General features: G+C 45.1%; 1 protein-coding gene across 1 annotated transcript; it reads right to left on the bottom strand.

The window, feature by feature from the left end:
* Positions 1-1,932: 1,932 nt before the first annotated feature.
* On the bottom strand, positions 1,933-11,205 carry tppp3 (tubulin polymerization-promoting protein family member 3). Its single transcript, XM_063187862.1, has 4 exons — positions 10,864-11,205; positions 5,335-5,533; positions 4,859-5,012; positions 1,933-2,975 (listed from the first exon to the last, which is right to left on the bottom strand). The coding sequence occupies exons 2-4, from the start codon at positions 5,520-5,522 to the stop codon at positions 2,784-2,786; spliced, it is 534 nt and encodes a 177-aa protein (XP_063043932.1). The 5' UTR covers positions 5,523-5,533; positions 10,864-11,205; the 3' UTR covers positions 1,933-2,783.
* Positions 11,206-23,824: the final 12,619 nt, after the last annotated feature.

Raw genomic sequence — 23,824 nt, 5'->3', positions numbered from 1 at the left:
CGTCACCCGGCCCTCTGCCCTCACCGCCGTGCTGTCATCGGGATCCATGGGACAGACCAGCCACCATCGCCCTGGCCTGCACCGGGTCCGGAAAAGGCTTTAAGTGTCAAGGGAGAGGAGCTGGCACCTCCGGCCTGTCGTCAGCCAACATATGGAGCAGCTTATGTCAACACTTGCGGTCCGCAGGCTGGTGCGGCTGGTCGCTGTGCGTGGTGTTGCCGTGGCGTGGCTTCGGGTGGCTTTAGCAGGTAATTAATCAGCCCGCTGCCTGTCATGGCTGCTGTTGCCGGCGTAGGAGTCCGCACAGCGCTAGGCTAGCGACTCTCTCCCCAAAGGAGAAGGAGACGCAGAAGAAGGAGAGAATTGGAGAGGAGGAAGAGTGAGGCCCCTTTGGAGCGCGCTGCGCACGTTTGACTCGTCGTCTGCGATACTATTCATCAACCCGTGACGGCAGGCAACAAAGGTTGGGCTCGAAGCGGATCGCCTGGTTGCGCTAGATATGTTTTTGATTAGAGGCTTCCAAGGAGATGTCCCAAACAAGCGTTGCCATGAACTGCGTATGTTTGGTTACAAACAGTGGAGAGAGAGAGAGAGAGAGAGAGAGAGGCAGAGGAGGACGGCTGGAGCCAGGTGCTGAAGTGTTATTTTGTGTATGGCTTGGGCTGCCATGACAACAAGGGACCCGCGTCAGCTTCCTGTTCCTCTTTCCCCCCGCACTCGGAGCTGCCGCTGCTGCTGCTCCCGCCGCTGCTGCAGGGGGACGGAGGGCTGCTGCTGCTGCCCATTTTGGACACAGAGCGAGGGGTGGGTCAGTGTTGCTGGTAGCACTGCTCCATACACACACACACACACATAGTCGTACACACTCACATACACAGTAAACCTCTGCCCACACAGTCATAGACACACACACACACACACACACACACACACATACACATACTCACACATACACACACACACACTCTCACACCCCATTGCCCACCCAGCTTGATGTTATTGTGGAACATTAGATCCTGCTAGTGGCCACTCAGTCGGCGGTGTCTCGTCGTCTCGTCTCGTCTCTCTCTCTCTCGTACAGTCCAGTCACAATCCTGTCCTTGTGACTCGCTGGAGCTGGCAGAACAACGGACTGGAGGCCGTGCTCAGCGGGACAGGCAGCCGGCCCGTGGCAGATGTATTATTTCTGCCTCCAAAACTGTTCCCCCGTGTGGAAGCAGGCAGACAGGTTTGCGACTGTAACCTGAGATTGTAGGCCGTTTCCCCAACTTCCTCAGTTCACTGAGGCTTGTCCGCTCAAGGGGCTAGTAACTGACTGATGAGAGAGAGGGAGAGAGAGAGAGAGCGCAATACAAATGACAACAAGTTGGTTTTCCCTGTGGGGTAGAGGACGAGGACTTTTACCACTATAACCACCAAAGCTTCGCCACTAAACGTCCAAGTGAGGGTAAACTGCAGAACAGAGAGTGAAACATTGCCAAGGATTGAAATTAGGACCAATTCCAAGATTATTATGCCAGACTCCCTTTCAATTTCAAGCTGTGGTTGTTTTGTAATTTTCTTAGAAGTGATTGTGGCTGGTTGACCATAAATTTCTGAATGACTATTCATTTTTTGCAGCTTTAATAAATTTAGTTTGAAGAGAGTGTGTTGCACTTAGTGAGGACTTGGAGGTTCTTCAGTCAATTTGTTGTGCAGAAGTACAGAACACGTAGTGGAAATTTAGCTGCCATTGCTTTAAACAAGAACAACATGGAAATTGGTGTTTTTTGTCATCTGAATGTGTTTACGACGTTTCGTTGGAATTACTATGCAGTACAAACAATTAATCTGTTTCATGGCCAAAAGTGTGTGCGTTCGTAACCAAGGAAACCCCTCATTACAGGGACAAAAACACTTTGCCTTATATACAGTATGCAACAAGCAACTTTATTATCTGTCATACAAAATAAACTGTAAACAAGGCCATTATAAACATTTCATTTCATTTCATTTCATTTATTTAAACTCGAAGAATCATTGAAACACACAACAAGAGTGAAAAAAAAGTTGACAGATCTTCACTTTCAACACATTTGTTTTCCAGTTGCATCACCTCCAGAGTACAATTATAAGTCAGAAAAAGACACAGAAATCAAAAGCTACAGAACATGCCGTGTTAGCTGTTGTGTTTGTGAAGTAAAAAGCAAAATGTTTGGAAGCAGAAAAAAAGCTGTAAAGTGAGTCATTGAACTTGGCTTGGTTGTGGGAAATCTGTCTGCATAATTAAGCTGCTTTTAATGTCTTATTTCCACCAAAAAATCCAATCTGTTTTTGGTCACACATATCAATTATTTCGTCACTGCACGTCCAATGAACCATTGCAATTACAGCACACGTACTGTTGGGGTTTATTTACAGATTTGTTTGATTCATGAACACAGTGCACACATTTCAGAATGCAAAACACGAATACATTTTAATTCACTTTGGCTGCAATTTAAGTGGAGTCACCCAAATTCAACTGACTCTCCCGTTCAGCGCCTGGGCTTCTTTGTGCTTCATCACCGTTTAAGAGTACAGGTGTACAGTACCTCCTGCTCAAATGACAGAATGTAGCTGTAGAACATCTTAAAGATTTCAAAGCTTTTTTTGTACAGTCACCACATCCCAGTTGGTCAGGGGGATCATGTCCCCATTGGTCAGCTTTGCGGCCATCTTGCAGGGTCAAAGTTCAGCTGTTTGGTCCAGACCTAAGTGCTGAAGAAGGAGCTCCACTTCTCCTGTCTGCTGCTCTGCGGGCCCTAATTGTCCTTGGTTTTCTCTTCGTACGTCCCGGCGTTCTTGTAAGCGCCCACGTAGCCTGTGTTCTCCACCAACTCCTCCCGACCGGCTTTGCCTTTGCCCTTGCCCGAGTCGTCAAAGCGCTCCTTGTGAGAGCCTGTGTACTTTGTAGTGTCGGTCAGTCTGTCCACCGCTCCTGTTTTGGCCACTTTCTGAAAGAGGTGAAATCCATGAATCACTCAGTGAATCGACAGTGATTTATAGATGCAAATATAAAAATTACTGTGTATGGGATATTGTATAAAATACCAAAAACCATATGATTTTGTATCATTTTGAATGTTTTCTTTGTTATCAGATAGCAGTTTACTGGAAACGTACACTGAACAGATGGGTTTAGTAGTTCATATCGAGTCTGCAGTGTGCTTTAAAAAAACGTTCTGAATCAAGTTTTAATATTGATAGGGAGCCTCAAGATATTATCACAAATTAGCATCATGGCTGCGGAGTGCGCGTGCCTTGGCTAGCATCTCTGATGGATCTCTCAATATGAAAATCTGTTAGCACTCCTGAACCACCATCAGCCAGCACAGGCTGTTCTTCTGAGTGAGCAACAGATGAGTGTGGAGTGATCAGAGACCAGAATTTGACAAGAGGCGGGAGTGGTGAAAAAACTGCAAAGAAATAGCTGACCTACTCCTGAACTTTGCTGTTCAGATGGTAGAACAGGTGTTTGGGCGTAGACCTTGCGCATACTGATGCACCTTGGTGCAGGAGTGCCAGAGTTGCATTATATAAGTTAGAGGTACTCATACAGATGTAATTACAACACTAGTAGTTTGATATACTACACATTTGTATTATATCATACTACTGTAATGTTTGTATGTTTGTAAATGTACAAATTCGATACCATGTAATTTCATACCACTAGTGTTGTAATTAAATTTAGATGTAACAAGATGTACTTCTCCTTTACACAACTCTGAGGAGTGCCGATGCTGCTATCCGCTGCCCCCTAGTGTTACTGAGATGTCCATTTGTGGACGACACAGCTGGAAGTGTATGCTAGATTTATCCAGGGCTCACTTTGAAAAATACAATATGGCATTAGTGTGAGTGCCTTGGTATAATAAAGGATAAATAAAAATATGAATTTAGTTGTGTTATAGCACAATACAGAATTCGTTTTTAAGATGCGCGTTCAGGACGTCAGTACCCACTATCCTAGGTTACCAAACTGGGGCTTTGACCTCAACACCAAAGAGCTTGGCTTGTTGGCATGACTGTCCGAGCACACTCACAACCCTGGTGATTGACACTCCATCACAATTTTTCTGATGGATCTTGGGACTCAGGACATTTTGGTTAGCTATCTCTGGCGTTGCCTCACTGCAACATCCCAAGTCATCAAGTCCTGACAGATGTGCAGCCGCAAAAAGTTGTGTTGAGTACGAACACTGCCTCCTGAGCTTTCAGCTGTTGCAACAGGCAAGTACAGCCATATAAATCAGGCAGAGTGTGTCATTACGGATGATGTCACTTGAATCGAATCACCGTGGCAGCAGCGCTCGCCAAGGCACTGAGGTGGCTTTGGATGAGGTCGCAAATTGGAGAGCGGTCGCCTCAATTATCTTCCATTGCAATCTGGCGCCTGTTTCTCTCTCTCTCTCTCTCTCTCTCTCTCTCTCTCTCTCTGTCTCTCTCTCTCTCCCTCTCTTGCCATGGTTCAGGGCGTGCATCATCTCTTCACTCCAATCTCAGTCGTCCTTATCTTGAGTGTATAATGCCCAAGCACATTCCTCTGAGCAGCCTTGGTGGTTAACACCAATTACAGGCCACTCTTACAGTGCACTTCAATCAGGGTGAATGACCTCAGAGAAATTGCAGTACATGCAGGTTGCTATTTTTCATTTCGGGTTTAATTTGTTTGTCTTTGTTACTGGCATGAACAGACATTTTTTTGAATTATCAAAGGTTTGTTCTCAAATGTAAGTTGATTTCCAGTTGATACACGGTCATGCCATATATTATTGTCTGTAAAAGTATGTTTAAATGCAATTTTTCAATCAAAAAATAAGGTAGATTTTCTCACCGTGACTCCAGCGTTGGTGGGCTCTTTTCCCTCTATCAGCTGGTGAATAGACTTAAGAGCTTCCTCTTTACTTTTTCCCTTGAACCTTTTTGGGGCCAGCTCCTCTAAAGCCCTCTGAAACTCTTCATAGGTGATAACTCTTGATGTCTTTGCTCTACACAAGACAAAGACAAGTAGTCAGAAATACTGTAGATTCCTTTCTTCACAGAGATACTGTAGGTTGCAAAGCTGTGTTCTAATTCACACATACATTCTAAGATGCAGGTCAGTTTTAGTAGAAAACCATAAATCTTCAAGTTTTATCTTTTGGAATTTTTTTATTTAGTTTTTTTCTTTCCAGGAAGACAAATGGTGTTCAAATGTAAATTAACACATATAAGGAAAGAATAAATGGGACAACTAAGCTTGGTTAACTAACTTGGCAAAAACAGACACAAACAAAAACGACAGGCAGAGGCTGGTGTCTCTCTACTCACTTGACTTTTGTGAAGACGATGTCGACGTCCGTGCCGGTGACGCTCTTGCCATCGATGACCTTGCAGTCTTTGCAGAGCTTGGCCCAGTTCTTGCCATTCATATCCTTTCCGGTGGCTTTGGTGTCTCCATGGATGGCAAACTTCTTGAAGGAGTTCAGAAGCTGCTCCATGTCTGTGCTTTCGGCCATCCTGGGAAACCCTTGATACAAACACATACAAATACTATAAACAAACAGTACAGTACATACTACTATATCAGTCATGAAACAGATTGCCAGTAGCTGTTTGGGTGTATGATATTGTAACAGTAATAGTAGCTTCTTTGTGCAGATGGGCCCATTCACTCCATGCTGAATCATAACAGCATTGGTATGACATTACAGAGGGTCTTAAGTAACAGATCAACACTTAATCATTGCAATTTTGACGACAATTACAAATGTTCTGCATGATGGATAGTAGTAGTAGTAATTGTAATGTTATATTGTTACTAAATATATGTAGTTGAAATAATAATCACTGTATAATAATGATAATCGTACCAACAATAAAACTGCACTGCTGGAAATCATCAACTTTAGCTACAAGCGTGCCAGTAAAAAATCAAGCCCTTGTCTGCTCATCTGGAGAGCATGGAGCCAGCCCTCGGAGCCAGCTTTTGATATCGGGAGTCTGGGACCAAAAATATGCTAATACTAGCATGGAACGCATGTTAAACTTCTGTCATTGATTGCTGCAGGGGTAGGTAATGTCTGGTGCTAAATCACTAAATGACTGCAGAGAAAGGCCAGGGATGACGGATGCCACACAAATGACTGTTTATACACCGTGTCACACACCCGCTGCCTGCCCTCGATACAGGAAGGATTTTTCATCGCGCTCGTAATTAGGTAATATCGGAGTTTGTCTCACTCACACGCACAACGAAGCATGTACTGTATGCTCTCTCTCTCTCTCTCTCTCTCTCTCTCTCTCTCTCTCTCGCCCCCTGACACATACAATTATCTGCGGAGCAAATTCTTTCACACACACACACACACACACACACAATCATACACATTGCTTTCACTTCGGTGAATGGTTCTGCGAGGCAAATTCTTACACACAAGACAAGGTGCATGGGAGCCTGTGAGTGTCTGCCAACAGTAACACATTAGCAGGATGAGGGGCCTCCTCCTCCCTCCCCTCCCTCCTCAGTCCTGATTAGAGGGCAGCCGGGTGTCAAGCGGCCTCTTCATCACCAAGCTGAGCTGTTTATTCACCATGCAGAGAGAGAGCCGCTGCTTAATGAAAGGGCTGGACCCGCCACCATCATGCGAAAATTGCACAGCCGCGAGCAAGTCTCTTCCTTTTCTCTCTCTCTCTCTCTCTCTCTCTCTCTCTCTCTCTCTCTCTCTCTCTCTCTCTCTCTCTCTCTCTCTCTCTCTCTCTCTCTCTCTCTCTCTCTCTCTCTCTGTGTGTGTGTGTATGTTCTCATAGTAAAATAGTGTGCGTGTGTTTGTACTGTAGCCCTGCATGTGAGACATGACCTCACCCTGTTTTTTCTTTTCTTTTTTTTCTTCTCCCGGAGTCTTTTGCTTACACACGTGGTGGTGATGCAATCCCACAAAGACCACATTGCCACGGCAACCAGGAATGCCCTCACAGGCTCACGTTATAACACCCGGGCCAGGCCCAGGCCCTTGTGTCTCGCTAGCTACGAACTCAAACACTGCCTCTTCCCTCCGCACCGCAGGTCTCTAGCACGAGCGTCGCCCATCACTGCAGTGGCAAAAATCGACAGCTCCGGTTCACTGTCTGGTGCAAGGTCGGAGGTGTGTGGTGTGACTGAGGACAAGCTCAATTGTTGTCCCAGTGAAGTCTGTCAGGGTCGGGTTATGGCTCCATGGGCCCCTGGGCAAGAAAGCAGGCCCCCCTCCATGGGTGTTGGTAGTTCACAAAAAGATTTAGGGTTTTCTGCCCAGACCGTATGTTGTTGGGGGTTCGGAGGTATGTCTTCAGAAAAATGTTGAAGTGTGATTTTGATGCAATATGAATAAGGAAATATAGAGGCTTGGCCTTCAGGGCACCCTTGACTCCTGGGCCTGGGCCCGGTAGGCCTGTGCAGTAATCCATCGTTGAGTGAACTAAGTTGTTCTCAGGTCAGGTTGTGTTGTGGAATAGTTGGTTGGATGGGCCTCTGTCGGGTGGCACTGCAGAGACAGTGAGGATGTACAGAGTGCCGACGAGAGCCCATTGTGCCAGTGGGTGGGCTTGGACTTGAACCAGATATGGTGGGAGGTCCACCCACGCACGCCCGGCCTGTTCTCATATGTGTTCTCTTTCTATTTGTCTCCTCTGTCTTTGTTTTCTTTGTCATTCTCTCGCTCTCTCATTTGCACTCTCATTTGCTCCTTGCTGGGCAGTGCGTTGGATGTACCTCAATTATGTTATTGGGTACATTTCTCACTATATTTCTTTTTATGACAGTGAATGGGTGTTTGCCAAGTAAGAGAGGCATCTCAAAACACCAATACTACTACTAATACCTCTAGGTACCTAAGCACAACCTAGAAATCAATTCATTTGACTGGTCATCATTATAACATTATTGGTCATTACTGTACAACTACTGTAATGATTGTGTTAGTAGGTTGATTTAATGACAGAAAAATAGACACAGGACAGCGTATTTACTGAACAGAAAAGAGACGTCGTTTGTAAAGTTTCTGTCAGAGTGAGACCAAAATGTCATGTGGACGAGAAGTGATGGACTCTCACTGGAGTACTCAGCCAGCCAGCCCTCAGCACAGAGTAACTCAGCCCGCCCAAACACAACCAGTAGCATAAAGGACACATTGTGAGCTTCACCCTCCTCCTCTTTCACCACAATCCCCTCCTCTTCTCTCCTCTCCTCTCCTCTCCCCTCCTCTTTCTCCTGCTCCTGTTGCTGTTCCTCTCTTCACGCCTCTGATTTACACTTAGCGTATTCCACAGGGTTCCGATTCTAATCCTGGGGATTCTAATCCTGTGCATGAAGGTGCGTGGAGTCATTCCTGTGTTATGGCTCTCAGTCTCAACCTCAGGTCCTACTTAGACTTACTATTGCTACCATATACTGTAGCTCTTTTGCACAACGCTATTTATTTATCCATTTTCAAAAATATTCCACTTTTTTTATGTCGCCTCTCACTTTATGTCTATGAAATCATTTTGTTGTTGCTTGAATTTGGTAAAGATACTGTATATCAGATATTAACCCAGTTCCAATAGCTCAGACAATACTTTAAAGTACAATAAGTTTACATGTTGCCTTTTTATATGTTTCACACTTAGGTCTAGCACACGTTAATCTGACACCTGTGTAGTGGTACTACCTAAGTGTCACTGTACAAGCAACTGTACAATGTCAGTGAAATACCTGAATACTTGAATTTATATGTGCAGCATATTGGCTTGTACAATAATTTGTTATATTAGCCTTGTCATAGTCAAAAACACACATATTAACCCAAGGAAACTTCAGCTGAGATAGCCTATTTCTTGTGGGAAAGTTCAAGTTTCTTGGAGTTGTTCAAGCAGCTTCAATGAATGAATGAATGAATGAATGAGTTACGTGAACAGATGTAATCAGTTCCAGTATCACAGATGGCTCCTGCTGCAATGCAATGGAGCTTAGCTGCGATGGCTGATAGATTGCGTTGGGGCAGACAGGCAGCTAGCTATTCTGGAAACTCAGGCTACGGGGCTTGGCTCGGCTTGGCAATGCCTGCTGTGGACTACTAGAGTGCCAGACATAAACCAAAATCCCCCTTTGCTTTTTGCTCCAATGCAGTTCTTGTGGTTTAGGCTTAAACACACACACAATGGCCATGGGGATAAACCCAGACAAGTCAAGTGGTGTGTGTGTGTGTGTGTGTGTGTGTGTGTGTGTGTGTGTGTGTGTGTGTGTGTGTGTGTGTGTGTGTGTGTGTGTGTGTGTGTGTGTGTGTGTGTGTGTGTGTGTGTGTGTGTGTGTGTGTGTGTGTCAAGGGAGGAACCAAGTCAAGTGGCACAAGAGGTTTCATGCCCAAGGTTTGGCCAGTGCCTTGATAAAAGTTCAGGGTGTTGTCACTTGTGTATACATGTGTGGTGTACATGTGCACGTGTTAAATGCCTGGGGGGAGTTCTTGTAGCCATACTGGACTGAAGTGAATGCTATTTCAGTGTCTTTTGCATCATCAGAACAGCTGTGTAGTGGCATACATTACAGGAGAAGTGGATTTCATAATAGGCTTGTTTTGAAATGAAGATACTGTTGAGCTGCTCCAAAACAATGCACTTATTACTACCACACCCGTCTCACAAAGCAGCACTTTCACCTAATATCAGCCCAACTGCACTGCACTGCAATGCCTTCATGTGCATTTCACAACTTCATTGAAGTCAGTGACTGTGAAAACACAAACACGAACACGCACGCATACACACATGCATGCAAAAACGCACGAGCACACGCACACACACATACACACACAACAGTGTTTACTGCTATTGCGAAGTGTTTGTTTGGGCATAGCATCTGTGATGGCACAGAATGCAGTTCCTGTTGCATCTCAAAAATAGATATCCTTCCTGTACACACATTGTTATGTCTACATAAGTACGGTATGTGTAAATATTATATAAGCTTAACCTAAATTAATTGATAGCCAAAGGATTTATTGGATAGTTGTATTATGTATTACATGTATGTAGCATCATATTGCCATGTTGTTATTTTAATATGCAGTATCAGAATGTCTGTACAGTGAAGGTGATTCAATATACAACAGCTAAAATAGTTAACAAAAAAAGACAACATAGAACTAGCCAGTATAGTGTTAAAACTGTATAATCAGTATAATCTCAACACTGTATACTCAAACGGTATGAGAAAAAAATGAGAAAATATTTCCACTGTTCAACATGAAAAAAATCCCAAATAATATATTTTTTAATATAATTCCTGAATAATCCTGATGTTTTTTGTGAAATCTTCGACAGTGCATTACGGCATGCCTGCAAACACACACACACACCCCATGAAATCACATCAAGATGTGCAGCAGGATCCCTGCTCCACTGCACTTCACTACCATTTCACCTTTCCAGACATGCAATATCACTCCACAATAAATGCTGAGTATTTATTCAACACTTTGAGTGTTGAATGCCACACTGTTGGTCCTACTCTGAGGGTGTCGAATCTCCACTGCAAGATTGACGGCACATAGAATAGGACAGCTCCTTGCTGAATTATTGAGGCTGGCACAAGTACAGATGGCTCTTTTCTTGGAATCACCCGTCTTCTCTCCAGCTTGGAAAGAGCGTGTGTTTGGGCAAAACTTAACCCTCTGAGGATGATTGTGAGAAGGGGGTAAAAACTCGAAGATCTACAAGCTGCCCCTGAACTGAACTGCACACTCACTAACTTAATCAGATGCACACAAACATGCATGCACAGTGCACACACACACACATACTGTACGTACAAGCATGGTAAGGAAAGTTAAGCCCTGCTACTCTTACCTCTGCAGACTACCCTTGGCTGCTGCTGCTGCTGCTGCTGCTGCTGCTGCTGCGTCTACACACTGGTCCTGCACTGCACACGTCCTGTAAACTCCAGCACTCATATGAGCTTTAAAGGGCCGAGGGCTTGTTATCATCTGTTTACGCCTGTATCCATGGAGACATCCTGTTTAACATCAAGGGAGGGCAATAAAAGAGGGAGAGAGAAGGAGGGAGAGACCGAGAGAGTTTGGGATAGAGAGAGAGAGAGAGAGAGAGAGAGAGAGGACGATGAGGACAGAGAGAGAGAGAGAGAGAGTAAGGAGAGTTCTCCCCCGACACAGCAAGTGACCAAGGTCATTTATCAGACGGTGGGAAGGAGCCCCCTTTCTCTCAGTGCCTCAATGAGGGGCAGGGAGGGTGAGTTTTGAAACAAAGCCCCAAGGTGGGCTCGGAGAATTGGGTGGGGTCGGAGAATGGGGTGGGGGTTAGTTTGGGTGGGGTAGTAGAATGGGGTGGGGGTTAGTTTGGGTGGGGTAGTAGAATGGGGTGGGGGTTAGTTTGCTGGGGGGTAGTAGAATGGGGTGGGGGTTAGTTTGGGTGGGGTAGTAGAATGGGGTGGGGGTTAGTTTGCTGGGGGGTAGTGGTGCCCCACCTCTAGCACAGCTCCGGCAACCTGGCACACAGATTCCGCATTTCGGCCAAAACAGTGCTGGTGCCAATGCTGGTTCTGTGCCAATGCTGTATCTAGCACCGGTTCTACGCATTCCGACCAATACACACTGGGTACCTTTGCCCAAAAAAAAAACCTGTCTAGAAAGACAGACAGGGGGGTCGGGTACAAGTCAAGTCCCTCCAATCCCTCATCCTGTTTGCATGCAGTCATGAACCCTCATACTCTGCGTATGCTTCAGCATACCTGGCCCTGGGTGTGGTGAAGGACCTCATATTTTAACACTGTTCAACAAGATTAGCCAGCGTGACTGTTTGTTGACAGTGATGCATTGCATCTTGGTCTGTCAGGGTATGTGCACGGTGCACGCTGTGCCTGCTGCAGTTTGCAGGCAAGTAAAGTGCATTGCCTTGAGTAATGTAGTGCGTAGTGTAGTGTAGTGTAGTCTGTGTATCAGCGTGTAATGTGCTGATGCTCCGTTTCACTGTATTATGCATCAACACGAGCCACTTTTACGGCGTCTGGGAGGATTTACAGCTGCAGATAGGAATAAAAATAACACTGTTAAAAAGCTGTCATGTCGACGCTGTAAAAAGAGGAACAATAAATCTGAAGAAACTTGGAAATTACATTAACTACTATAAAACTGAAATAAACAAAAAATGTCTCAAATGCTGATGTAGTACTTTTTTTTTTACTGTTGTACTGTTAAAGGTTTTTTTTAGGTGGCCCTTAGCAATTTAAACAGGAAGCAACTGCCAATCCATTCTAAATAATTGAATAATTTCCTGCACTTAACAATTGTTTTGTTAAGTACTTGAACTTTAAAAATAGAGTTGTCCCACTTCGGATACCTCTACGAGACTGAACAGGGCCTCGTTTCCCAATAACGATGGTTCTTAGCCTTACGTGTGTCGTTAACCAGTGATCCTACGAATGTTCTTAGATTTCCTACGACTGTTTCCCAAAGACAGTCGTACATGAACGCGCGTGCACAGCCTCTAAGATCATTCGTAGCGTCGCTCTTAAGGATCGCTGTCCACATAGGTGGTGCTGAAGTGTCCTCGGAGTGAACTGCGCCGTCATCTGTTGCTAAGCAGCCATTTACAAAATGTAAGGCGTGTGTCAGTATCAAAAGTTGTTTTCTATAAGGGTGGGACTACATTTGTAGCAGTTTGCAACTATCGACAGGAGTTATTGTTGGCAAATGAAATAAAATGCACACACACAATGAAATCATGCAAAACTCCCAACTGACGGTGATAACCATGAGCTACGCCGTTAAGACCCAGATAAAGCACGTGCAGTTGTTTACTGCTGCTTAATATTTAAGACGACAAGTAGGCCTAGTTGGAGTTCCAAATTGGGATGCGCAAAGTTACAACCTCAAGGCGTTCAAGGCTTGACAACTGTCGGGAGCACGTCCAGCATGCTGTTATGAAAAACAATGTCCATCAAAATTGACACATCCCCTCGTGCCTTTTTGTTATTGCTTGGCCTACTAGAGCGGTGAACCAACCATGGTGAGCGGTGCGCAAAGTACCGCGCGCTCAAGACTTTCACAAACTGTGAGGACATTTTGCACGGCAGTCTGCTGTTATTAAAACAAACAATCTACACGAATCCCCATCGCTGCATTTTTTGTCATAGCTTACCCTTCGCCTACAACTATCATGTATTTTCTGCGTCGCCTTCCCTTTCTTAGGCTACTTGAAAATGAAAGAGGGTGCAACAACTCGCTGGACCATTTTCTTAAAAAATATAAAATAAATAAAGTCAACAAAAAAAAATCAACACTCTTGTCTCTGGTTGCCGAAGCCCCTTATTCATTTTGCCTTGTTCTTGTTCATGAAGCACCCACACAAATTATGATTGATCAGTTTAATTATGCCCAGGTTTATCAAACACAGTCGAACTATTCTACTACCTGTAAAATATTTCCAAACACATTGCTTTTATTTTATAGGCCTACACATCCACAATTAATGTTACCTTCTTATTTTCGTTGCAGTGTCAACTGTGCTGCCATGATATTTACACTCCCGTCTTAAAACATCAACTTGAAGCGCAAGTTTCCTCTTTTCCTATGGGTGTCTCCACTGTGCCATGCCGCTCGCGTCTTAAAACAGCAATCTTATGCGCAGGTTTCTTCTTTTCCCTTCATATCCTGTGGGTGTCTCCACTGTGCCATGCCGCTACGATCAATCTTAGCGCGTTAAGACTACTCTAGACCACTCGTGGATTGCTCTTAGAGTTACGTGTCAACCTGCGATGGTTCTTTGCTAAGTTGGCTTTGGGAAACGCTCCGTGAGCTCTACGATGGTGTTACGTGTGAACTTAAGTAGCACGTAGCGTTAAGTAGTACTTAAGGCCCTTTCGGAAACGAGGCCCTGATCGGTACAGTTGGGGGTTGAGTTTTATCAAGTTGATGTTTACTTTACTAACAATAGGATTAAGGTACAGTTCATTTCAATTAACCAACCTAAGTCTCTGTTGGCAGAGTATCCAAGCTAAATTCTACCAGCGAAACTCATTAATAACAACTACCAAATTGTCCCATTCATTATATGAATATGTATGTAGTTAATAACACCAGCAGTCACCAAGTGAACTATCAAGCCAGTGGCGTCTGAAATGCTTTCGGTGGCCTTATATATTTTTGCTTGGGTGTGAAGTGGGCGGTCAAGCTTTCCAGTCTGTCTGCTGTGTTTCCCCTTCCCTACCCACTGACCAGCACCCAGGCACCGAGCCTCAGTCTCCGTCATCCACACCCTCAGGCCCATCGACAGGGGGACAAACGGGTATGTTGCCCCAGGCCAAGGGATACAGGGGGCCCAGAATTGGGTCCCCATTACATTGTATGTATTGGATAGGGGGCCCTTTCAGATGACTTTGTCCTGGGCCCAGCAACGGCTGTCAGCGGCCCTGCCCGCCCCTACCACCACCATCACCATTACCACCACCACCACCATCACACGGGTCGTTTTTTCCAGGGCTTCCCCCCTCTCTCTGCCGTCCTGCTCTGTCCCCTTCCACTCCCGCAGCACAGGCTGCCAAGCACGAGACCCAAGGAACAGACGACCCCCTGCCAAATATGATCTAGTGAGGTATGATGTCACCAAGAGCGAGAGAGAGAAATGGAGGGAGTGAGAGTGAAAGAGAGAGATATATATTTTTAATTATCTCTGGTTCCAATTAGTGTCGGCCCGGCCCGGCCCTCCCACACCCTGGACCGACTAACTTGCTCTCCTCCCCAAATGCACAGGGCTGTAACGGTTCCCCTGAGTTAATGGTCTGTGATGTTATAAACAAAGACTGGGTTTTGTGCTGCCTCATTGATTTCTTCTCCTCCTCCTCTCAATCTCAACACATAGACGCTTGCTCCGTTTTTTTGTCTCCATAGTCGAGTCTTCCGTGTGTGTGTGTGTGTCTTTCTTTTCTTTTCTTTTCTTCTCTTTTTTCCCTCACTGTCGTTGGCAAAGGAAACAGCCGTGTATTCTCACCTCCTTGAATCATAATCTGGAGTGTAATTTACTGTCATTACAGAAGCGCTGGCAGGCCAGTCATAAAGGCTTACTGATGAGAACCATTACGGGGCCGCTGCGCTTCAGGCTGGTGTTTATTTGAAAGGGACAAGAGCACTCGCTGGCACTGGAATTGCCGGCAACAACTTTTATGTCCAACCTTAGACTTTTATATTATCTCTTGGTTTTTTTTGTCTTTCTTCAACAGCTGTGTGTACTTCACATGCTTTTTTAAAGACCCATGCTACAGGCTAGTAAAAAAAAAAAACACACACACACTCACCAATACTTGTTGTTTACAGGTTCGGTGGCAACCTGATGCACATGCCCGAGAGATTTTCTCTTGCCCGTGTCTTTTTACGACGTTATACCCTAGTAACGGTTACAAGGAGCGTCCGTTGAGGAGATGACTGGGCATCATCATACATCATCGCTGACATTTACACGCCACATTTCTGCTTCCTCATGTTGCCAAGGGAAAGACCAAACAATCCCCAATAGCACTCATTCAGCTGCGCGTTGGCAGCTGTTTTTGAGTGTTGGATTGAGACGGAGAGCAACTGTAGCGTCTCTCTCGGTCTGTCTCAGCCCTCGTGCATGCAACATGAACTTATTGCACACGAGTAGTCGCCCCACTTTCAGCTATTCGAACAATCTGTCTGCAGTGAAAAATGAAATACTAATTTAAAACAAAGATCACAAATGTATATAGCACTTTGCTTTTTTTTAAGTTCGCTTCACTTAAATCTTCCCCATTTGTTCAAGCGAGCCCAGCAACAAATGTTATTCCCATTTTCCTATGAATCTGTGATAAAATAGCTAACCACTTTGGAGACATCTCTGATTACTGGTCTTGGAAACCACAATAACAATGCTGATGTGCGTTGGAATGCATGCAGTGTTGAAATGATGCCAGCATTACATCCTTCCTCAGAAGTGCTCTGCCCTGACCTCGCATGACTCCAGGCTGTAGGAGTCTACACAGGGAGGAGGACCACAGCATTCACTTCACCGGTGACAGCATACTGTAGAGCATGCATGAGCTGTTACGTCCCTCTCTCCCCATGATCTACAGTGCAGTGCAAGCAGACATCCAAAACAGCCCACTGTTTGTTTTGTTGCCATTCAAAATAACAAGCATAAATGAAGTAATCTGTCACTGACTTGGGTGCATTTTGCAGACGGCTCATGTTTCAGGCGACAGGGAAATTAATATATATGAAGTGACAGGCTGACATATGAGCTGAAATGGCACACCACGACCAGTTTTGTTGTGTGTCTGTGTGTGTGTGCTTGCATATACTTGTGTTTCGTGTGTGTTGATGTGTGTCTGCAACTGTGTTGTATCTGTTTGTGTACGTATGCTTTCGGGTGCTAAGGGACAGTAGCTGGGCAGGTTTGGCTCTTGAATGGCAATGCGTATCGCTGCCAGTCTTTAGGTGCCCTGGTGCAGTGTGCCTTGGGCGGGTTTTATATTACGGCCATGTTGTTATTTGGATTAGTCTAAAGCCGCCATGGCGGGACGGCCTCATGCATTACACCAAGGGGATGTGAGATGACTTTCAGGAGGAAGCAATAAGACTACAAAATCTCATTGTAAAAGCCGGCTCGTTCAGGTATTCGGCAGAACAATAGATCGTTTATGTAAGCGGGGATGTAATGTGTGGATATATACTTTATGACCACACACACACACACACACACACACACACACACACACACACACACACACACACACACACACACACACATCTGTGTTTCCATACAAACTGTCAAACACACTCTTCAAACTTCATGATGTAACATCCTGTATTGTTCCTCCCAGCACAGTTCCAGGACTTTAGACATGAAGCTAGTGGATTAATTTGTCATTGCACTCATTTTTTTTTTTTTTTTTTTTAAAGAATAAGCTCTGTGTGGCCTAAAAGGACAAATTCATCTTCTCTCTCAATTTTAATTCAACCATTCAATAACTGTACATCCTGCAAAAAAATAGATGCCTGGTTATTTTCATGACAAATGCTTTTCCTGGACTCAAAATAGTCTCATATTGAATATCTAGAATGCACACTTTATTACATTGTCATTGTCCTTTTTGTGTTCTATCTTCTTTAAAACAGTTCATTGGTTTTCGTTGCCTGTGTCTGTGTGCCAGGACTGTTCCATGCAAAACCAGTTATTACACATGATAACCTTAGCTATGAGAAGACAGATCATGGCCTCTTCCAGGGAATGCTACGATGGGTGTTTGTCCCATCCCTCTGTTGTCACAACAGTTTGTTGCTAACGAGAACGGGAGAGCCAGAGAGGCTGCATACAAAATATGCTGATCTGATGTTTGTTTGATGTCTAAGCTAGTCTAACTAGATTAGCTATGCTCGCTCGTTGTCTTTTGATGGCTTTGCCCTTTGGCTCATTTATGTCAGATCGGTGTACATCGCACCGTTGATCTGGAGATAAAAGACAGAAGGAAACCAGGTTGTTTTTTTGTTTATGACAGGGTGCCATGGTGATACAGGTGGCCATGCAGAAACAGGTGGCTGTTTGTGTCAAAATATTAAAATTATTTCGGGATTTACATACACACAAGGGAACATTGTACCGTAATGAAATCAATAGCTTCCCTGTCTTGATTAGGTTATGTTGAGGCCAACTGGCTTATGCCTATGGAGGAGACACATATACAGGCGAATTAGCGAAGCGAAATTTGCCATTCGTTCCTGTGAGTGAAGCGAAGGCAGTCGAAGGGGTGAAGTTTGATATTGAGGAGCGAATTACGCCTGGGGTGACCAATCAAATCAGCAACAAATGTTTAATAGGTTTAATTTACCACATCAACCTTTTGAACTGTCCGAATAGGACACTGAATTTCGGCTCTCTTCCCTTCGCTCATTCACTCCTTGTCCATGTGTCCCCGGCGTTAGGCTCCTGGCAAAGGCTGCTTGGTTATGCACCTAGCCCAAAGTTACTGGTCATTTTACTGGCTTGAGGAAGGCCATGACATTGGCATGCCATCAGAATGGCTCTCAAGTGTGGCTGTGTTTGTTCGTTTGAAGGAGCTGCCCAAAGTACAGACACAAGCATGCGTGTTTAATATTTACAAATGGATGTGGTGAGGCCCGTAATGGGCCCGGGGTATCTTTCTTCTTCCTCCTCTCCTCTTGTTTAGCCTTTCGCTCCACTCTTGTGAGAGAGCCCCCCCTTTTAGCTCATTATTTGGTCATTCTGGGCTACTGATGAAGGAAAGAAGGGATATGGGGGCTGTTAGAGGAAACAGATGTCCAGCACTGTGTCCTTACACCCCCCACCCCCACCCCGTCTCTCTCTATCCCTCTCACTCTCTCTCTCTCTCTCTCTCTCTCTCTCTCTCTCTCTCTCTCTCTCTCTCTCTCTCTCTCTCTCGTTAACAAAAGGTCTGGAGTCAGGGCCTAGTCCTAGATCCCGAACCCCACCACCCACCAATACAGTCTGACCAGTCCAGAGCACAGAGCCTTGGGGCTGTAGGGGACAGGGGCTGGGGCTGGCCCATGGAAAAACAATTACAGTAGTAGGCTGGGACTTCCCATGGTGTCCCACGCACAGTAGTCCTGTCCATGTCATTATGCTACAGGGAGCTAAGGGAGGCTGGTGGGTTGGGGTGGTGGGAGTGGTGATGGTGGTGGTGGTGGTGGTGGTGGTGCCGGTGTTTGGTGGTGGGAGTGGGGATGGTGGTGGGGAATGCCAGAAGATGGCATCAGGAGAGAACGCTTTTGTTTGCTGCATAGTTGTCATGGCAACCCTGACCATCCACCAGCCCACTTCCTCACTTCTTATTTATGTGCTTTTTTTGTTCTGTGATCTTCTGAGACAGACAGTTGATGTTTCTAAGGTAACAACAGTGTACTGTAGCAAATAGAGGGGGGGGCAGGGGGGTTTAATGTTGATAAGCGCTGCTATCTGACTGGGGCGCGTGTGGCGTGAGAGCACTCTCCGAATGTTTTATGGCGTTCATAAAAATGAACCTGTGCAGAGCATGACCGCAGGCATACACGGCCATATGGACTCAAACATAAAAACATCTGGGGGAGAGGAGAGATGGAGGAGGAGGAAAAGGAGGAACGCTATAGCATGTGCCACATATTGTTCCAATTTTTGCAGATCTCAAATCGATTGCCATTTCTCAAGACCCTCGATGACTAAACGTTAGAACTCACATGGCAACGGGCTGAATGGAGGTCTTAACACTAGAACTACCAGGATTTTTCTGCCTACCTAGAAGTACCAGAGAGGGGTCATTTGACCCGGCGGCTTTTACCTAATACACTAATCACTCATTTTGTTATGGTAATGAGGCTGTTAGGGGCCGTGTGTGGGGTGAGGGGGTCACACCTTACAGTGGTAACAGCCAAGACAAACAGGGACAGACAGCTTCTTCCCAAGGGCTGTCAGCCTCCAAAATCACCACAGGTAAATAGCAACTTGCATGAAGATAGCAGCAGCAAAGACAGATAGCACAGTTTGGCGGACAGTGTGTTACAGTTTTTCTCCATTGGTTTGGCTCATTTCTTGAAACTGAGATGTCATTCTCAAAACATGGACAAATCCCAAAACTAATTTGCAGTTCCTCACAACAGAATGGCATTTATCATTGCTTTCATCAAATTTCAAATGCTTTTGTACATGTCTCAATCATTTAGTACATCCTTGCAAATGGCTATGTACAAGTATCCTACAGTTAACACAATCAGCTTACATTTAGTAGAATTTTCAAATGAATGTACCTTGCTGATCTATCCCAATATGTTGATTCTCAGTGTAATGGTTGTCCTGAAAACATGTCAGCACATTTTCTTCATTTAAATCATCAATGAACGTGTGAATGTCCCATGTGATCATGACGAATCATCAAACTGAGATGACATTCCTATAACCATTGGGTCATTTGGCCAAACATTCTTACACTTCTGCACAATAGTTCAGATAACTAGCAAAATGTCATATACCTCCCAAAACACCTCATTCTTGCATCAGCACTAAACCGTCTCACATATAAATAGTCAGTACCATCAAAATGGCATATATCCTTCTCAATTGCTTTGGCTCATTTGCATTCATTTAGTCCTTCTGTCAAAATAAACTGGATGGTTCAGCATAACTACATGGATCCTCATCACTCGCTCATATCACCCCAAAAACAGTTTACCCATGTGTCAAAACTAAATTTCTTCCCCACATATATCATCAGTACCCCCAAAATACATTGTCCCTTTGCCATTGTGTAAGCACTGCCAGTCAAAATGGTTAGGTGTTTTATCTACGTTCAGCTAACAGATTTCGACTATGTATAAAAATGAAAAAGTGAGTGAAACCATTGAAGTTTGACAACACAGATAATTTACCAAGGACATTTATCAGTAACTTTCTTTACTGTAAATTCATAAAGTAATGCCCATATATCGCAGGTTTCTCATGGGTTTGGCTCATTTCTCAAAACAGAGATAACATTCTCAAAATAACATGGACAAATGCCAAAGCAACTAGCAATTGTTCAAAACAGAATGTCGTTTGAAAAAATGTCATGAAATTAGCCAAATAACAGCGGAAACTGTAGTATACACGGTTGAAAAATTATTTTCTACTAACTAGTAAAGTTACAATACCATCTGACCTGTTGAACACTGTCATGAATTTACTATGTAATGAAATTCTTAAAATATGATGTCCTTGACTGTTTTGGGAATTGCGTAGACCACTTTGCATATGATGACTTACACAATGAAATAATGCTGACGTGTTTTGGAGAGGGCAACCATTAGACTGAGAATTGTCTAATTTGTTTAGATAAGCAAGGTCAATTTATTTGGAAAATGTGCTAAATGTATGCTGAATGTGTCAACTGAAGGGTATTTGTACATATCCATCTGCAGAGATGTACTAAACATTTGAGACATGTACAAAGCATTTGATATCTGATGAAAGCAATGAAAAATGCCATTCTGTTTTGGGAAATTGGTTGGGGATTTGTCCGTGTTGTTTTGAGAATGTCATCTCAGTTTCGAGAAATTAGCCAAACCAATCGAGAAAAACTGTAACGTGTGAATCTCCCATGCCATGTGACCATAACGACTCATGTGAATGCAACCTGGCAATTGTTAGATGGATAAATACCAGTGCATGTGGACTACTGCTTCACTTCCCTCAAGAATTTTGTGGTGAAAAAAGCTCCTCTCTAAGGAACGAAGATGCAGAGATACAGCACCCAACAGGCATTGGAAATGATCCACGCACACACGCACACACACACACACACACACACACACACACACACACACACACACACACACACACACACACACACACACACACACACACACACACACACACACACACTGTGTCTCAAGTGACAGCTGTGAGCTGCTAACAGCCACATTTCCACAACAAAAGGAGTGTCCGCAGGGGGTCCAAAGGGTCAAATGACCCTCTTGTGGGGCTTTTAGGTAAAAAGGTCAATTGACCCCTCCGTGGTAGTTCTAGTGTTAACAGAACCCACCCCCCCACCTCAGCTCTCGGGACCAGGCGCAAATATGGGCTGTGGACCAAAATACACTGATGGGTTCAATGAGGGATAGCGTCGGTGGGGTCCAGTCACTAAGTAAGAGCAAAACAAAACACACACACACACACACACACCGCCACTGAATGAAGTTTAGCTGAAGCTCGTCTTAAAGGATGCTGAGGCAGGATGTTTTGCTTTTCATTGTGGCTTCTCAGATGCTGCGCCCCTGCCCAGTGTGATTTTTCATTCAATGAAAGGTGATCATGTGAAATTCAGACTCCTCCGTAATGACAAGAGCAGAATAACAGAATAAGTACATTTGCTGCGGGCACCCGGGAATTCAAGCTGTTGCCGATTGGCAGCCATCCGTGTAATGTTCTTGGCGGCGTGGCCAATGTTGGAACGGGCACGCAGGCACGGTAGGCATGCAGGACATGTGCAACTGTGGGCATTGGTGTTGAAATACCCTCAATTGCTCTTAAGAAGCCACACACACACACACACTCCCCCCCTCTCTCACACACACACACAGTCACACACACACACACACACAAAACTAGTCTCGAGTGTGGTGTGGTGCGGGGTGTCGGACCTGTCTCAGTTCTTCAACCACAGGCTCTGCTTTCAAAGGGCCCTCGGATGTCGACATGTTGAGCCACATGCCTCCTCCCCAGAAGGCCCTCTGACTGACAGTGTTATGGTGGCGTGGTGTTTCGTTGCCACGGAAACCGCCCTCACCACCTCACTCGCTCGCTCGCTCGCTCACACTCAACTCGTCTCTCCCAGCAGCAGTTGCAGTGCGCGAGCGTGTCTCTGTGTGTGTGTGTGTGTGTGTGGTAGCCAGCTGAGGTGGGCAGGCGACAGTGCCAGAGAAAACTGTCTGTCCCTACCAAACAATACGCACTATAAACAGAAACCCTGCAACTGTCAGGGAGGGAGGGGTGGAGGGAGGGACGAATGGAAGTGTGGTGGCCAGGGGGGTGGGTGGGGGCAGTGTACACATTGACAGAGAAACGATACGACGGCCATAGCCCCATTGTCAGGGACCCTGTCGCGCCCCGAAATGAATATAGCCCTCAGAGTCCTTATTAAACCAGGCCAGCATTTAAAAGATGTGTGTGGTCAAGCTATCAAATGCGTTTTATTGGAAGTCCATTACAATGGCGTGGGCCTGGACCAGTTGAAATGCTGTGAAGTGTTATGAGTGTAAGAGAGAGAGAGAGAGAGGTGCGTGCGTGCGTGCGTGTGTGTGTTCAAGGGTGAGAAAAAGGGGGCCTCATTTTGCCGGCTCAGCAGGATACGGGACGTGTTGGCCCCAAGGCCTCCCTGGCTGCTCTGTGAGCTGGAACCTGCAACCTTCTGCAGGGCCAGCTGAGGAGGCAGGGGCGTAGCAACACATTTTTGGGCCCTATGTACAATCAGTTGCAATGATCCCCCCCAGCCATGTATCTTCATAAGTCGGACTGTGTGTGGAGTGGACCGGGCCCCCTATAATATACATGGGGCCCTGGTGACTCAGTCACACTTTACCCCTCTGAACGACATCCCTGTGAGGAGGACTGCCGCATCAGGGTTGCATCTCTCAAAGCCATAGTTGCTAACTACGTTAGCTACTTTGTTATTTGCAATGCAATTTCCCATTGACAACTACCCAAGTTGCTAACTGGCTAACAACTACGGTTTTGAGAAACGCACCCCTGAGGCGGCCCTGCATATTCAAGGGCAGTCCTCATTAGCGCAGCACATGAAGCATCCATCCATATAAGTCTGATGGCAGGCAGGACCTACTCAGCCACAGCTGACTGCAGTACATAACGGAGATAATATAAGAGATATTTTGTTTAGCTTTGTCAGAATAAAATGGATCATGCTGTGTCAGTACGCTGGAATACAGGATTACTGGAACAGACCTGGCTTGAGTCATACAGTACAGTACAGTACAGTACAGCAGAGCCAGGAATAAGACAAATTGCGCAGCTCAGCCTAAAGTTACAGTAATGCTTTTGCTTACTTGCCTACTATTATGCACGTAATATTTGCACATAAACGCTAACAACGTGCTGTCCTGCCGGGAACAAGCTGATCATGATGAATCAGAAACGTTTGTAAACGGAAAAATTATCATTTAATTGGCTGTTCATTTTCTCAATCCTCTACTAATTCGGAAAAACGAATGAACAAATGATACATGGATCATGATGCAGGTTTACTTGACATGTTTTCTTTTTCCCAGAGGTGTGTAAAATAGAA

Source organism: Engraulis encrasicolus, chromosome 22 (genome assembly GCF_034702125.1).
Source record: "Engraulis encrasicolus isolate BLACKSEA-1 chromosome 22, IST_EnEncr_1.0, whole genome shotgun sequence".
Classification (NCBI taxonomy): domain Eukaryota; kingdom Metazoa; phylum Chordata; class Actinopteri; order Clupeiformes; family Engraulidae; genus Engraulis; species Engraulis encrasicolus.
This window is presented reverse-complemented; position numbering and strand designations above follow the sequence as displayed.

Bases quoted from the DNA above. Each gene is read 5' to 3' on its own strand.
- tppp3 (XM_063187862.1), bottom strand. From the start codon at position 5,522: ATGGCCGAAAGCACAGACATGGAGCAGCTTCTGAACTCCTTCAAGAAG. The intron at 5,013-5,334 runs GTGAGTAGAGAG...TGTCTTGTGTAG, and splicing joins ATCGTCTTCACAAAAGTCAA to AGCAAAGACATCAAGAGTTA. The intron at 2,976-4,858 runs GTGAGAAAATCT...CACCTCTTTCAG, and splicing joins CCACCAACGCTGGAGTCACG to AAAGTGGCCAAAACAGGAGC.